The 14529-nt window shown below is 39.0% G+C and overlaps 1 protein-coding gene across 1 annotated transcript in view; it reads left to right on the top strand.

The window, feature by feature from the left end:
• Window positions 1-14529, top strand: part of RYR2 (ryanodine receptor 2) — a gene marked incomplete at both ends in the record, with an annotated part of 441781 nt that overhangs the window by 194055 nt on the left and 233197 nt on the right. Inside the window, 2 exons of the mRNA XM_082305460.1 lie at window positions 9547-9621; window positions 12919-13075. Coding sequence (XP_082161586.1) covers window positions 9547-9621; window positions 12919-13075 — 232 coding nt within the window. The remainder of the gene's footprint in view (window positions 1-9546; window positions 9622-12918; window positions 13076-14529) is intronic.

The raw sequence follows: 14529 nt of genomic DNA, 5'->3' as shown, positions 1-14529 counted from the left end.
GGAGTGCTTACATGGGTGAATCCTGTTTATTTGCTCTAATAAAATATACCCTAAGCTTCTTTTTAGTAGGGCAGTGTCATATGATTTATTCCTACCTTCAGCCTGAAGATTGCTAAATGATAATGTTGATTTTGGAATAGTTTGTTTAATGCAGCATATTGGGTAGCTTCATTTCCATGACAAAGAAAGTGCTATTCATTCATTTCCAAATGAGTTTTCTTGGTTTGCAAATAGAAATGTATTTTTTATTTGATTTTATTCTTACTTGTAAAGATAAGAACAAGACACTGGGAGGTCTCATAAAATATAGCAAAAAATTTCTGTGAATTTTTAAATATTAATGAGAAAAACTTCAGAGTTCTCTTATACAGCTGCTAACCAACCCTTCCTGGCTACTTCTCATTTTTAGACAAGGGAATAATTTTTGAACGCAGAAGATATTTCAAAATGCTGACTTAAAATGTGATCAGTTCATGTTTTAATTTTAGTTACTGTGTAATAGATCCATTACAGCTTCGAGTTTATTGCTGCTATTATTATCCTTGCTCTGACAGTGATGAAAAGATAAGATTATAAATAAATAGGATCCTATAGTGTTTTCTCTTACTTCAGTTTAAGTCCTGCAAAATTCCTTTTAAAAATTGTAGTTGCAGTGTAATTGCAGATTTATAGGATGATCAAGCACTTCAGTAATGAACTTTAATGCTTAAGGACACACTAAAAATCTGTCTCCGTGCAACAACAGTAACGTTACATATAGGAACGCGAAGTTGCAAGTTAAGAAAAAATTCATTTGATCTGCTTGTGTGTTCACATGATGCATCTTTGTGCCCTATAGCATGGGAAGAATAGGGTTCATTTCTTAAGCTGCAGCCCGGTGCCGTAAACAGACCAGGCCGTTATTCTTCTTTCTACAGTGTCTACCTTTTCTGAAATTTTTTAGATTATTTTTACTTATAAACCTAGAATATGATCTATGATTACTTTGTATTTTATGGAGTTAGGTATAATCACTCTGTCCCATGCTTTCTCCTCTTAAATTATTAATAAATTTAGTTATTGCCTAAAACCTCTATATGTCTATCTCTAATTAGGACTTGTGCCTATTCAAAATAATACCTAAAAGGATAATTTGTGGCTCCTTTCAGTTTTCAGTTTGTGTGCATGCTGTATTTTGATGGGTGGTATCTAACTGCTGGTAGAATTATATTAAAAAATACGGGTAATTTTGGCAGATAGGAAATTGTAAGATAAATTATTTTATCTTTCACTTCAATTTAAGTTCCCTAACTTTTGCACATAACACATGGGAAAGGATGATACATTTGGAGTATCCTTTCATTGCCTTTTGAAATAGTCTGGTGGTGGATTATTGTGGTTGTGCTTGGTTTGTTTTGTTCCAGCATATGCCTGGAGAGCAGCTCTGCTCTGCAGAACGGCAATGCGAAGGAGCACTGAGGAGTTGCATCTCACTTGTGACTCACTAACTCCTCTATCTCATTGTTATTTTTCTGCAAAGGCCTCCTCTTTATGCCTTTTCAAATAAACAAAAGATCAGACAGTCCTAAAATAACAGTTTTATTCTATAATGTCACCTGGTATCTAATCCTGGGAATGAATAAATTTTGATGTGAAGGATCCTCCTAGGCACTTTCTAAAAATAACTGCTGTTTTTCTCTATTCTTAGAGTATTGATACAGTTACATAAATTTGAGTATAAAAGTGTTTCAAAGATTACCAGAAGCCCAAAATAAAACACACGTTCTCAAGCTGTTTTTACTTTTGTGGAACAGCATTTAGCATGGTGGAGACTTAAAATACAGTGACAGTGCAGATACTGTATTCATGATTACAGTAGCTAACAAAGCTTCCTCCGAGGCAAGGTCATCCAAATCTGCACTGGAAGAGGCCTGGTACAGTGGCAGAAATAATCATATAAAAAGCTTATAAATTTCTCTCCGGAGTCTCACAATTTGTTCTGAATGTATGCTGTGTTTCCTCACTTAATTGTTGAGCTCATGTGTCCCTCCATGTGGTCCTTAAATTGTGCTACAGTGATCACTTGAATGTGAGGTGGAATCACTGTGTTTCTGGACGAGGGACTTTGGTATTGAGTGGTGAGATGCAATTGCACAGGGAGCAGTGGAAAAAGAGCAATGTTCAGGGCCAATTTTTGACACGGGCAAAGCAGGTATTTGCCCAAGGTGAGAGACTGGTTGGGAGGATGATTTTATTCCCTCCCTCAAAGAACTGAGATCCAGAAAGCTCCCTTGGCCAGTAATGGATAGCCATAGCATGGGTTCTTGCATGCACAGCCCACTCTGTGCTGTCTTCTGGCCACGGCCCCTCGGTTTGGAAGGAGGGGGAGCTGTCATGGGGCTGCAGGCTGCTACAGCAGTGGCTCCTCCCTTGTCTTCTCCCTCCTGCAGGCAGTGGCACTGTGGTCTCAGTAGTGCATACCTCCTGCCCTGGCAACCCCAGATACAGGCGTATGATGGGGGTAAGCACAGAGGCAAAGTGCCTGGGCTACCTATTGCCGAGGCCGTTGTGTCTTGGTGCATTTAAATTCCCAGTGAAGGTGGTACCTGGAAGAATGGGTCTGCTGTTGCTGTCCAGCTGAATTTGGTTAAAATTGCTGAGAAATCTTGAGTTATCTCTGATAATGCTGCCTTTTGTGTAGTGATACCTGGCTCTTGATAAACAGCAGTGACACATTATTCAAAGATTACATCTCTGAACTACAAATAGTTTAAGACTACTTTGAGTATTTGTGTAGTGGGAGACTCGGAGAACTGATTTAAACAGATTCTTCCAGTGGTAACTCAAGAAAAATAGTAAAATGGGATTTTATTGCCTGAACTACTTTTTTTTTTTCCCTCCAAAAAATCTAGCTGGAATAAGAAACCTCAGTTATTAATACAGTACATTGCATGACTGTAGATTACTGTGGATCACTTTTTTTTTTTTGTACTTAGAAGTCCCCAAAAACTAATGGCAGATAGCAGTGAAAGTATGTAATAATTTTTTTTTTTTTTTTTGATTGGGTTGTGATGCTTGCTCTTTATTATACCACCATCATTCGTATTCTTTTAGAACTTAAAGTCCACACAGGAGTAGGGCTGTGAGTATTCATAGTTCTCACTGTAGAAGGGGGCCATGAATGTTGCCATTGCAACTAATTTGCATTTTGATTTGCAATATGTATTTTAAAGTGATGACCGCAATGCAGTTTGGAGCCTTCAGGAATATGTTGTTACAGAAAGAAGTCACCTGTGAGAGAGACCAAAGTGCTCCTGGCTTTTGCAAAGTATCACTTGAGGTGGAACAGACTCCCAGTTTCTCACACCATCCAGTCAGAATAGGCCTTCAGGAGGGAATGTGTATGCGTAGCCTAATTCCAGAAGCAGTTCTGTCATTCCTGCCTTTGAGACTTTCTTTGGGTTAAACATATTACATTAAGTCTTTTGTAAAACGTATTGAACATTTTGTGTTAGTCTCAGAAATGGATAGACAGGGTTGTAAAGTGATGAAAGTAAAAAATCAATGTGACTTAGCCAATGCCAGCTCTTTTTCACTTTCCTTTCCATGCTATTTTCTTTAGCCAGGTAAAATACACTCTTTGACATGGCATTACAAACTAATGAGGTCTGTTGTACCCCAGAAAGGCTGGGATGTGGCGTATGTGAAGGATGGTTTATGACAGAAATGTGAACTCAGAAAGTTTTCACCAGCATGAATCAATAACCTTTTCCCCATGCCCAAAACAACCCACGAGCATTGAATAGTAATGGTTGCGCTTTTATACATTACTATGAAAAAAATCCATAGAGCTCTTTAGTGATTGATTTTTCAAATTAAAAACAGAAGTGCCTTGCCTGTTATTGAAGGCAGAGGAACAATTTCTTTAACTTGAACTTTGACATCTTATTTGGATTTAATCTGTGTATAATCCAGGTACAACATTGTTATGTTATTTATGCCATATTTATGGTGCCCCGATTTATTCCAAGTTACTGAGTTTTACTCCATTATTTCCTTGCTATGGAACTTAGGATTTACAGGTTCTTGAACCAAGGCTACTTCAGCAGTATCAAAACACTGTCATTTAATGTAATTTATTTTAACCTCATTTAATGCCCATTTGTAGTCAGTGAATTTCACTGAAATGATTGCCCTCTCTCCGCTCAACAACACTTTAATAAGAATATGAATTCAGTAATGATTCTCCAGGGGTTTTGCTACGTGGTTGGCTATTTTAGACCTCTATAATTAATTCATGATTGTAGTTGGAGATGAGAGATTCAGATATCAAGCTTTCTTCCTGATGCTTACTGTTGCTTTGCCTCTACATTGCATCTCAGAAAGCTGGAGGAGAGTGCTGGGAATAAGCAAGCAGTGAGCACGATCGATTCCCAGCCCGCCGGTGCTGCCGGGGTTGCTGCAGTTGCAGCCCCAGCCCTGCCGGACAAACTGGATGCAAGCTCCAGCTCTAGCAGCTGTTTAAATTAAGGGGAATTAAATAGATTAACGACATAGGAAACAAATTATGTTTTAAATTTAACTTACAGTCATGGATCGGACAAAAAATGACTTCATTACACCAACTAATTAACTGGATGAAGTTTTGTAGTAAAGATGAACCGAAAATTCTCAAAGGTTCTGAATTCCTGATAGATATTTTCATTTGAAGTAAAAAGTGGTTAATATCCTTACTCCATAAATGTAGAATATGCAAGTGAAGTGTTTTGGAAAGAATAGAAAAAAAAATGTCAGGAATTAGTGTTATGGCTCAGAAGGTATAAGGTATCCCAAGCTTTCCTGGGGGAAGACTAACACCCATTGTAGCTCTTGTTGCCCTCTCTTTTTCTGCTGCTGTTTGTACTTTCCTCATGCATTTACATTATTTATAATTTCACAATAATTTTTTGTAATTCGCAGGTTTTCTCTGCTGTTTGGCAAATGCATCTTCTATGCACTTTGCAACTTGAAATTTTATTTTTCCATCCTATCAATGTAAATCTTTGATAGTAGTAACTCTTTGATAGTCACAGAATTTTTGTAGGTTATTCACACATCATTAAACGCAATGTTTCATTTGACCTAGTAATATCAGTATCTGCTATGGCTTACCAGTGTCAGTTTCAGGAAGGATTAAAATGCTACGAATCATACTTCCTTGTCAGCACTGAACAGTTGTCAAGAGTGCATAAAAAGAAATGAGGTGCATCCTATCAAATAATGTTTTTATACAGAGCAAGTTCTAAGGAAGTTGCTTTGAGCAATCTCAGAGCAGTTTACTCCATTTATTTTAATGAAAAGAGTTAAAAATGAACTTTGGATTTCTTAGAATAAAAAAGTATGAGATGGTCTAGGTTATGAATTTATTCAGCTGCTCTGGGGCAGTGGCTAGTATGCATGCTGTTGTGGTAAAGGCAAAGTGTATTGAGTTTGTGTGGCAAGGTTTTGGTAGCGTGGGGGCTATAGGGGTGGCTTCTGTGAGAAGCTACTAGAGGCTTCCCTTGTGTCCGATAGAGCCAATGCCAGCCGGCTCCAAGATGGACCCGCCGCTGGCCAAGGTAGTAGCGCCTCTGGGATAACATATTTAAGAAGAGGGGGAAAAAAAAAACCCAACCAACAAACAGCTGCGCAACTGCAGCTGGAGAGAGGAGTGAGAATATGTGAGAGGACCAACCCTGCAGACGCCGAGGTCAGTGAAGGAGGGGGAGGAGGTGCTCCCGGCGCCAGAGCAGAGATTCCCCTGCAGCCCCTGGTGAAGACCATGGTGAGGCAGGCTGTCCCCCTGCAGCCCATGGGGGTTAATGGTGGAGCAGATATCCACCTGCAGCTCGTGGAGGACTGCTCACCAGAGCAGGTGGATGCCCAGAGGAGGCTGTGACCCCATGGGAAGCGCATGCTGGAGCAGGCTCCTGGCAGGACCTGTGGCCCTGTGGAGAGAGGAGCCCATGCTGGAGCAGGTTTGCTGGCAGGACTTGTGACCCCGCAGGGGACCCACGCTGGAGCAGTCTGTTCCTGAAGGACTGCACCCCGTGGAAAGGACCCACGCTGGAGCAGTTCATGAAGAACTGCAGCCCATGGGAAGGACTCACATTAATGGAGAACTGTCTCCTGTGGGAGGGACCCCAGGCTGGAGCAGGGGAAGAGTGTGAGGAGTCCTCCCCCTGAGGAGGAAGGAGCGGCAGAGGCAACGTGTGATGAACTGACCACAACCCCCATTCCCCGTCCCCCTGCGCCACTGTGGGGGGGGAGGAGGTAGAGAAATCGGGAGTTAAGTTAAGCCTGGGAAGAAGGGAGGGGTGGGGGGAAGGTGTTCTAAGATTTAGTTTTTATATTCTCATTATCCCACTCTGATTTTGATTGGCAATAAATTTAACTAATTTCCCCAAGTCAAGTCTGTTTTGCCTGTGACAGTAGTTGCTGAGTGATCTCTCCCTGTCCTTATCTCGACCCAGGAGCCTTTCATTATATTTTCTCCCCCCTGTCCAGCTGAGGAGGGGAGTGACAGAGCGGCTTTGGTGGGCACCTGGCATTCAGCCAGGGTCAACCCCCCAGACAAAGTGCTTGCCCTTCAGTGAAGAAGAGAGACCTTTTATTCAAAGCCACCTTTTCTTTACCATCTTTTTGGTAGAGAGGACAATATCTAGCTAAAGATGCAAGAGCTTACACCCTATTCTAGTGCTTTATGCCAGCTTGGATTTTTGTAGCATGTATCTTCTTTCTTGCTCCCAAAGTCTTACTGCTCCATCATTGACCCCAATCTCTGGGTTTCTCCTTTTGCTTCCTTGTAGGGATCCTTGATCCCTAGCCCTCCCGCCCCCAGCTCTTTCTCAGTCCCCCTCCCGCTTGCTGTTGCTTATTCTTTTGCTGAGGCTTTGCTGCTGCCTTGTTGACTTTCATCCCTCAGGTGCTATCACTGTCTTTCTGCCTTCACTCCTTCTGTTGCTACTGTACCCATTCATTCATATGGAAATCATAGAAAATCCCAGGATCCTTTTTATTACCTTTGGTAAACAAATTGCACGTTTTTATTAAGGATTTCTTCCCTTCTATCTCTTTCCCATTTTCTCATCTTACATGACCATTCCAAGACTGATAGCTCCCCTTTGAAAGAACAGAGAAAGGAAATAATGGATGGACAGTCGCATAAGAGAAAACTACTTCACCCATGAGAAGCCATTCTTTTAAGTTCACAATGGGAGGCTTTTTAGATGTTTAAAATTACACTGATCCAATTGCTATGTGTAATCCAAAGCTAGCTTCAAAAGAGTAGTCAGACTGAGAAATTGGTGACAGCTTCCGCGTTACCAATGTGAGAAAGAACTTCATCCCTGAAAAGTAATAAGGTACCAACTTAAAAATCAAATATTCTGATTAATTTAAGCCTTTGCTTCGACCTGATTTCTTGTATATTTAATGACTTGAAAACTGCTGAATCAAATTGTTAAATTTTGTATTATGCGTGTGCGAGAATTCCAGATGCATTTTTGTCAGTGAAATAAGCCAGGATGTAATCAGAATGTTTTGACTTAAAAACAAAACAAAACAAAACCCAAACAAAACCCCAAACAAGCAACCCACGCCCACTCCAACCCAAACAAACCAGCCAAGGTGACATCCGATGTGTCATTGTTTAGATGTTACAACAAAAACCCAGTCTGTTAGTTGCAGAACCAAAATTTGAACAAATGCCTGAAGAGAGGAGAGGGTGTCTGAACAGCGAAGCAGCTGGATACAAGCTTGTTTAGCATTTGCATTTTACTGTATTAATGAAGGTCAGTTTCAATAAAAAGTTAAGACTGAATTTCATTCCCTTCTGTGAGAGAGAGATGAGACTTACTAATACCTGTCAGCTGCTCCTCGCACCACAACCGTCGCAGCAAATGACTAAGATAATACGTGGAGAAAATACTGCATAGAAGGTCAAGGGAGGGACTTCGTACATGTTTATATATGCACCTATAACTTCTTTTTGGTACATGGAGCACGTGCCAGAGTTTCTATTTGTACATGGGTCACCAATATTCAGCTTGAGTGGTTCTGCAATTGTAGTGAGGAGTATTTATTTTTTATTTTGACTCATTTTTTCCCCTGTATAATGTGTCTTCATTCATTTGCAATGTCTGGAAGTGTTTATTTCCTTAATACTTTTTAGCATATTCCAAGATGAATTTTAGCACACCTGTAGTTTCATGTATTGTTAACAGTACTGAGAAGTATATTCTGACTCACTATTTCTTTTGGTTTTGAACCATCTCTTCCAATGCTGGGTTTTTCTCTGTGCTAAGCATTCAGTCCCTCTGTATTATATCCACAGGAGGACTTTGGAAGCTAAAGCCTAGTAAGTACTAGGTACCTGATTCCAAAATTGCAGTCCTCCAAAAATTGTGTCTAACAAACAATGGGAAATGCCTACAATTTCAGTATTAATCTTCCTTAATGTTATGCCTCTGGCTATTTTTGACAGTGCCCGATTTTGGCCGAAGATCACAATATTTACTCAATCCATAAGCTCTTCGCGGATCCATAAAACTAGGCCATTCTTTGGCAGTGTTCCCTGACATGCTTGATCTGATAAGCACAGTGACAGCACTCCTTTGCATAAGTGACTCTCTTATTCACTTTCCCAAAGGAAAGGTTTTTAAGTTCTGGCAGTGTCTTAGGGCAGAAATAAATGTGCAGGCAGGAAGCAGTCCAAAGAACGGCTGCTGAAATCTAGAGTGGCAGTGCTTCATACTCACCACACTCAGTGTTTGCTTTGAAGAGAAGCCAGGTTACCTAACTCGGGGCTTTTGGTGACTATAAAATCTAAACCGTTTTGTGGATCCAATATATATCACTTATCTGTGCTTAGAATAATGGAGGGAAAAAAACCCAACCTTTTTTTAGGCTCAATTGATTGGTTTTTAGAAGCACTCAGATATCTGGATATATGCAGGAACTAGAGGGGTCACTACATGTTAAAATTTGGAAATAGGAAGCTGTTAACATCTGAGCTGTGTGAAGACTGGATCAGTGTGGTTGTGAAACTTCAGGTGCTATGATAATAACATAGAATGCCAAATAGGTGACTCTTCATAATTCAGTGTAATAAGTTTCATGGTTATTTTAATAGTATAAGCTCTGAGAAAACACTGCCTTTCTTGTGAGATGTTGCAGTGATGAAGAATCTTTATCATCATTTGATATTTGCTTTCTGTTAGAACCTAGAAATATTGTAATTATCAGGTTATTGCCTGCCCCCCGAATTCTCTATCCTTAAACAGTAAGATGTCTAAGCAAACACTGTATAAATCTCGTTATGAATATAACAATAATGGATGCTAAATACAATGAAAATAAAATTCGTTTGAGTAACTAAATCTGAGGGTTTAATTGATAAGAGCTGGTTTTGAATATGATAACCTTTGACAGTTGCAATAATTGTTTTGTCAGTCTTAAAATGAGAGATGTAGTTAAATGAACAAATAAATATTATGAATTCTTACAACAGAGCTGAGCATTTAGTCTGTACCTTTGCTTGGTTTTCAGAACCGTCCACTATGAAGGTGGTGCTGTGTCAATTCATGCGCGTTCCCTTTGGCGACTAGAGACTCTAAGAGTTGCGTAAGTAAAATCTCTGTCAGAAAAAGAAGTCAGTTTGGCAGGGTGCTTTTCCTATAGTAAGAATATTCCTATAAAAACAGATTGATAACTATAAACCAGACAAACAATACTAAAATAATCTTCAAAAAGTAGTCTATAACATTTTCATGAAAAATTAAGCAACTTCTCGTAGAGAGTGCATGTTAGCACACATGCTGTGCGTGTTTTGATTATTTTTTGAAGTTGTTACAGCTCTCAGTGAATTCATAATTTACCTTTTTTTTACACATATATGTGACATTTTTAAGGAAAACAGTTCTGATTATAATAATTGCCATGTGTGCCACCCCCTAACTTGTTTAAGTCATTTGGATGTCCTTAAAGGTAAAAATTTACAGAAAAAATGCTACCTTGCATGAATGTTGGAATGATAGTAAGGAATTGTGCCCTTGTTTGTTAAGGTAATTGCACTGTAAAATTTCACTTAAATTGTATTACAATATATGTTTGTGATAAAACTTCTAGTGACTAATCAATGATTGCTTTTTAGACATGAAATCAGGGCAGCTTAGGGAAAGGTTACACTGTAATGATGCTGTTTTCTGTTTGTGCATTTTAATAGGATGATGTTAAATGTCATTGATAGGGCAGTGAGATTTTTGCTTTGGACTAACATTGACCTTGAGAGTGCTTAAGTGACAACAGTGAAACTGTGGACGGATCTCTGGATTTTTATTTTCCTCATTGCATGCACTTCCCTAATAAGCAGTGGCACTGGAGCAACGTAGGGATTTGAGAAATTACAGGTTTCTGTTACGACTGTCATGTATCTCATTTTGACAGGCATTGTGTACAAACTTCTGAAGTGTAAACATTTGAACATACATGACTGAGAGAAATTGTGAGAACTGTCAAAACAACTAAGCAAAGGCAGCGGTAATCTTTCTATTTAAGGAAATTGACTTTATTATCAGGAAAAAAACCCCAAATAAAATCCCAAGAATAACACTCTCCCATACAAGTCCCTCACCTCCCTATTTTCCTGTATGATATTCTAATAGCTATATACATTCATTGCTGAATTGCAGGCACGTTGCTATTCATGCAAATGCTTCAATTTGTAACTTAGTATATGCATGCCCGAAGTCCTCCATCAGTTCTAGTCCTTCCCAGAATGACTGCAGATGTAGTATTAATTCTGTTAATTTTATATGGTTCTGAAGGAATCATTGCTTCTGAACTCTTCTCATTAGTGGAGAACTCTCATAAAAATTGCCTGGGCAGTCTGCGTGTGCAGGCTGCCTCTTGGGATGCCCTGCCATAGGATGCCAAATACTATTGCTCAGCATTGCTTTCTTTCCCAAAAGGTGACAGGGATGATATTCTCGCATTGCAGAAAATAATTTTTAGTAGACAGAAATAGCTTCACAAGATACTTTCTCCTCAAAAGGCTTTTCTTGTATGTGCACATGAATTGTGCTTTTTCCTATCCTGCAGGCATGAACTAGGGGCATGACTCAGTTGCATTACATTTATTATTTTCTTTTTCTTATGGGCCATAGCTATTGGGTCCAAGATAAAATTGAATCAGACTAGAGAAAATGCAGCTCCCCAGCATGGCCCATAATATGAAAGGTGCAGAGCTGATGTGTTTTACCAGACCCAGCAATACAATAGCTGAGATTCATGACCTGACATTTTACTTCATTGAGAAGCAGAAGTTGTGCTAGAACACTGATACTTAGATGCACCTTTGTGGAGTATACCGCCTTTGCTGTGTAGAAGACAGAAAAAAAGAAATGCATTTCTAAGAAATAAAGCTTCCATATTTCCTTCCTCCCCAAAGTCCTCTCCCCTCGACTTAAACAGAAGAGACTATTTAGTTTACAAAAAAAAAAAAAAAATGTTGAAGGGAAAAACCTCTTCATTCTTTTGGCCTCTTTAAGACCAATAACTAAAAAGCTTTAAATGTTTAATTAGTGACGTGTAATAAATCCTGTTACAAAGCAGAAGCCAGGTATTGCTCTGGGATTTTAAAAACTTCTGCACTTTAAAAATCAGCCAAATCAGTTTTGCATACTTTGCATGCAGTATGGCCAACTCTTATGAAGATGAGCTTAAACAAATGGATATTTGTATTGAATAGGTAAGTGCTTTAATCTGCTACATGTATGTGTCAGGGAAAATGAAAATGACTTAAATCTGTGTAAGTGCTAGCTAAAGGGATTTTCAGACTAGTACATGAATATATATTCAAAAAATACAAAACATATGCATAAAAACTTATTATGTTTTTAAATGCTGTACCTGGAATTACTTTAAATGCAAGTGAGAAGATGCAGTAATACAAAATTCTGATATGGGATTAAGTTTATAATCAGTTTAAGTTCATAAGGATGTGTTTGTATATTTCATTGGTACTATGTGAACATTTGTTGATAATTTTAAGCTATTTCAAGCCACAATAAGCATAGAGAATTACTAGTATTTATGGAAGCACATCAGAACCTCGGCAATGTAAGACTGGAGAAAGTTTTGTGAAGATCCAGGAAAACATCCTAGCTGTGGCAATTTTCCAATCTAAGGAATATTCGAGAAGCCTTCTGAAAAAGCTTTGTGAAATGCATCCTCCTCAGTAACACCTACACAAGTTTGTCTTCAGGAGTTAATCAGGCAGAAGAGAGGAGCTGACTTTTCAGTTTAAGGCAAGAAGTTAGAAACCTGCAACCTATATTTCAACTTGAGGAGTTCTTGGGGAGCTTATATAGAAAATCTTTCACTTTCTTTTTTCATTTCCTCCTATAGAATATGAAGAATCTGGGCCAGTCTTTGCTTAATAGTTTTTAAAATTTATTTTATGAGGATTTTTATTTATATATTTATTTCTTTTGCTATTTTATTTTTTGCACACTATTCAAAGTGTGCCTAAATTGTGCTGACTGCTGATAGGCGAGTGCTCTGGGAGAGCGAACAGACCCGGCTGCTGGTAGATGAAACGTTGGAGAGGGAACTGGCAGATCTAAGCTCTGTATGTACAGCAGAAGCCCGCTTTTCTGTAGGCGGTCTGTATCTTCTCTCAAGAGGAATTCAGTCTGAACCAAGGCAGCCTGTGCAAAGGAAGAGGTTAAGATGATTTATTAGAATGGTTTTATAGGAGATAACCACAAAGTAGCCATTTTCATGCTGATAATCCAACATATAGAATTTCATCCTTATGCCAACTAGTTGGCAATATAATATACTTTAAAATATTTTTGCCAGTAGTTAAACTCTATATTTTATTTTAAAAAACCAAACGTTTCCTGTGAACTTTCTTAGGTGGAGTGGCAGCCACATTAGATGGGGACAGCCATTCAGACTAAGACATATAACAACAGGAAAATATTTAAGTCTCCTGGATGACAAGAGTCTTCTTCTTACAGACAAAGAGAAAGCGGATGTAAAATCTACGGCATTCTGTTTTCGGTCTTCCAAGGTATGGAATTAGTGCAGCATTAATATAACTAGTAGTAATTCCAATCTTTTTAGTAAGCAAGATTTCGATATTTCCTATTGCATGTATTATTGGAGCCTTCTACCTTTTCACTGATTAAAAAAACCCAAAACCCTCAGTATAATTAATATCTCGAAAGCTTCTTTTATCATACTTTCATTGGGTAATGCTGCCGGGCTGTTTGTTTGTGTGGTTTTTTTCTTTTATTTTACTGCTTGCCCACTTTTGAACAGTTTCCTCATTTCTTATTTGTTTTTCTGATGAACTTCACTGGTACTTCACTGCTTATATCTACTGGCTGACATAAGAAAAATTTATAGCATTGTGGGTTATTTAAATTAAACTGGAAAATAAGGATTTCTTTCATTAGATACTTTACAGTAGTCTAATTTAAATTTACCATAGTTTGAATTTTCATTTGATACCTTCAATAAGCATTTAAAGTTCAGAATAGTACTTTGTATAGTGAGTAAACAGTTTAAAATGATACTATGATAAATTCTTTAATATCCTTTGATTTCTCATACTTTTCACCTGCAGCATGATGTTGCTGAAAATTTTCCAACAATGTTGGGTTTTTAAAAATTTTTCTTCTAAAATACATGGTAATCTTAAAAAGAATTATTCAATAACTTCTCTGTAGCAATTACTTTATATATTTTTAATTATTTGGTTGACAGCCGCCTGAACGTGAGCCAGCAGTGTGCTCAGGTGGCAAAGAGGGACAATGGCATCCTGGCCTGTATCAAGAATAGTGTGGCCAGCAGGACCAGGGAGGTGATAGTGCCCCTGTACTCGGCACTGGTGAGGCCGCACCTCGAGTACTGGGTTCAGTTTTGGGCCCCTCACTCCAAGAAGGACATCGAGGTGCTGGAGCGTGTCCAGAGAAGGACAACAAAGCTGGTGAAGGGTCTGGAGCACAAGTCTTATGAGGAGCGGCTGAGGGAGCTGGGGTTGTTTAGCCTGGAGAAGAGGAGGCTGAGGGGAGACCTTATTGCTCTCTACAACTACCTGAAAGGAGGTTGTAGTGAGGTGGGGGTCGGTCTCTTCTCCCTAGTAACAAGCAATAGGATGAGAGGAAATGGCCTCAAGCTGCGCCAGGGGAGGTTTAGGTTGGATATGAGGAAAAACTTCGTCACTGAAAGGGCAGTCAGGCACTGGAACAGACTGCCCAGGGAAGTGGTTGAGTCTCCATCCCTGGAGGCGTTTAAAGAACGGATAGATGTGGTGCTCGAGGACATGGTATAGATGGACCTGGCAGTGTTAGGTTAATGGTTGGACTCGATGATCTTAAGGGTCTTTTCCATCCTTGACGATTCTGTGATTCTATGATTTGTCTGCTTGGGAAGATAAGAAAGGAATATATACCTGAAAGCAGGTATCTAGACTTTTGCACTCTGATAACAAAGACTTTAGTTCAGGTGATTGTTTTGAGA

The sequence above is a fragment of the Platalea leucorodia genome, assembly GCF_965183815.1.
Source record: "Platalea leucorodia genome assembly, chromosome: 3".
Lineage (NCBI taxonomy): Eukaryota > Metazoa > Chordata > Aves > Pelecaniformes > Threskiornithidae > Platalea > Platalea leucorodia.
Note: the sequence above shows the minus strand (reverse complement) of the source record. Positions and strands in the feature narration are given on the sequence as shown.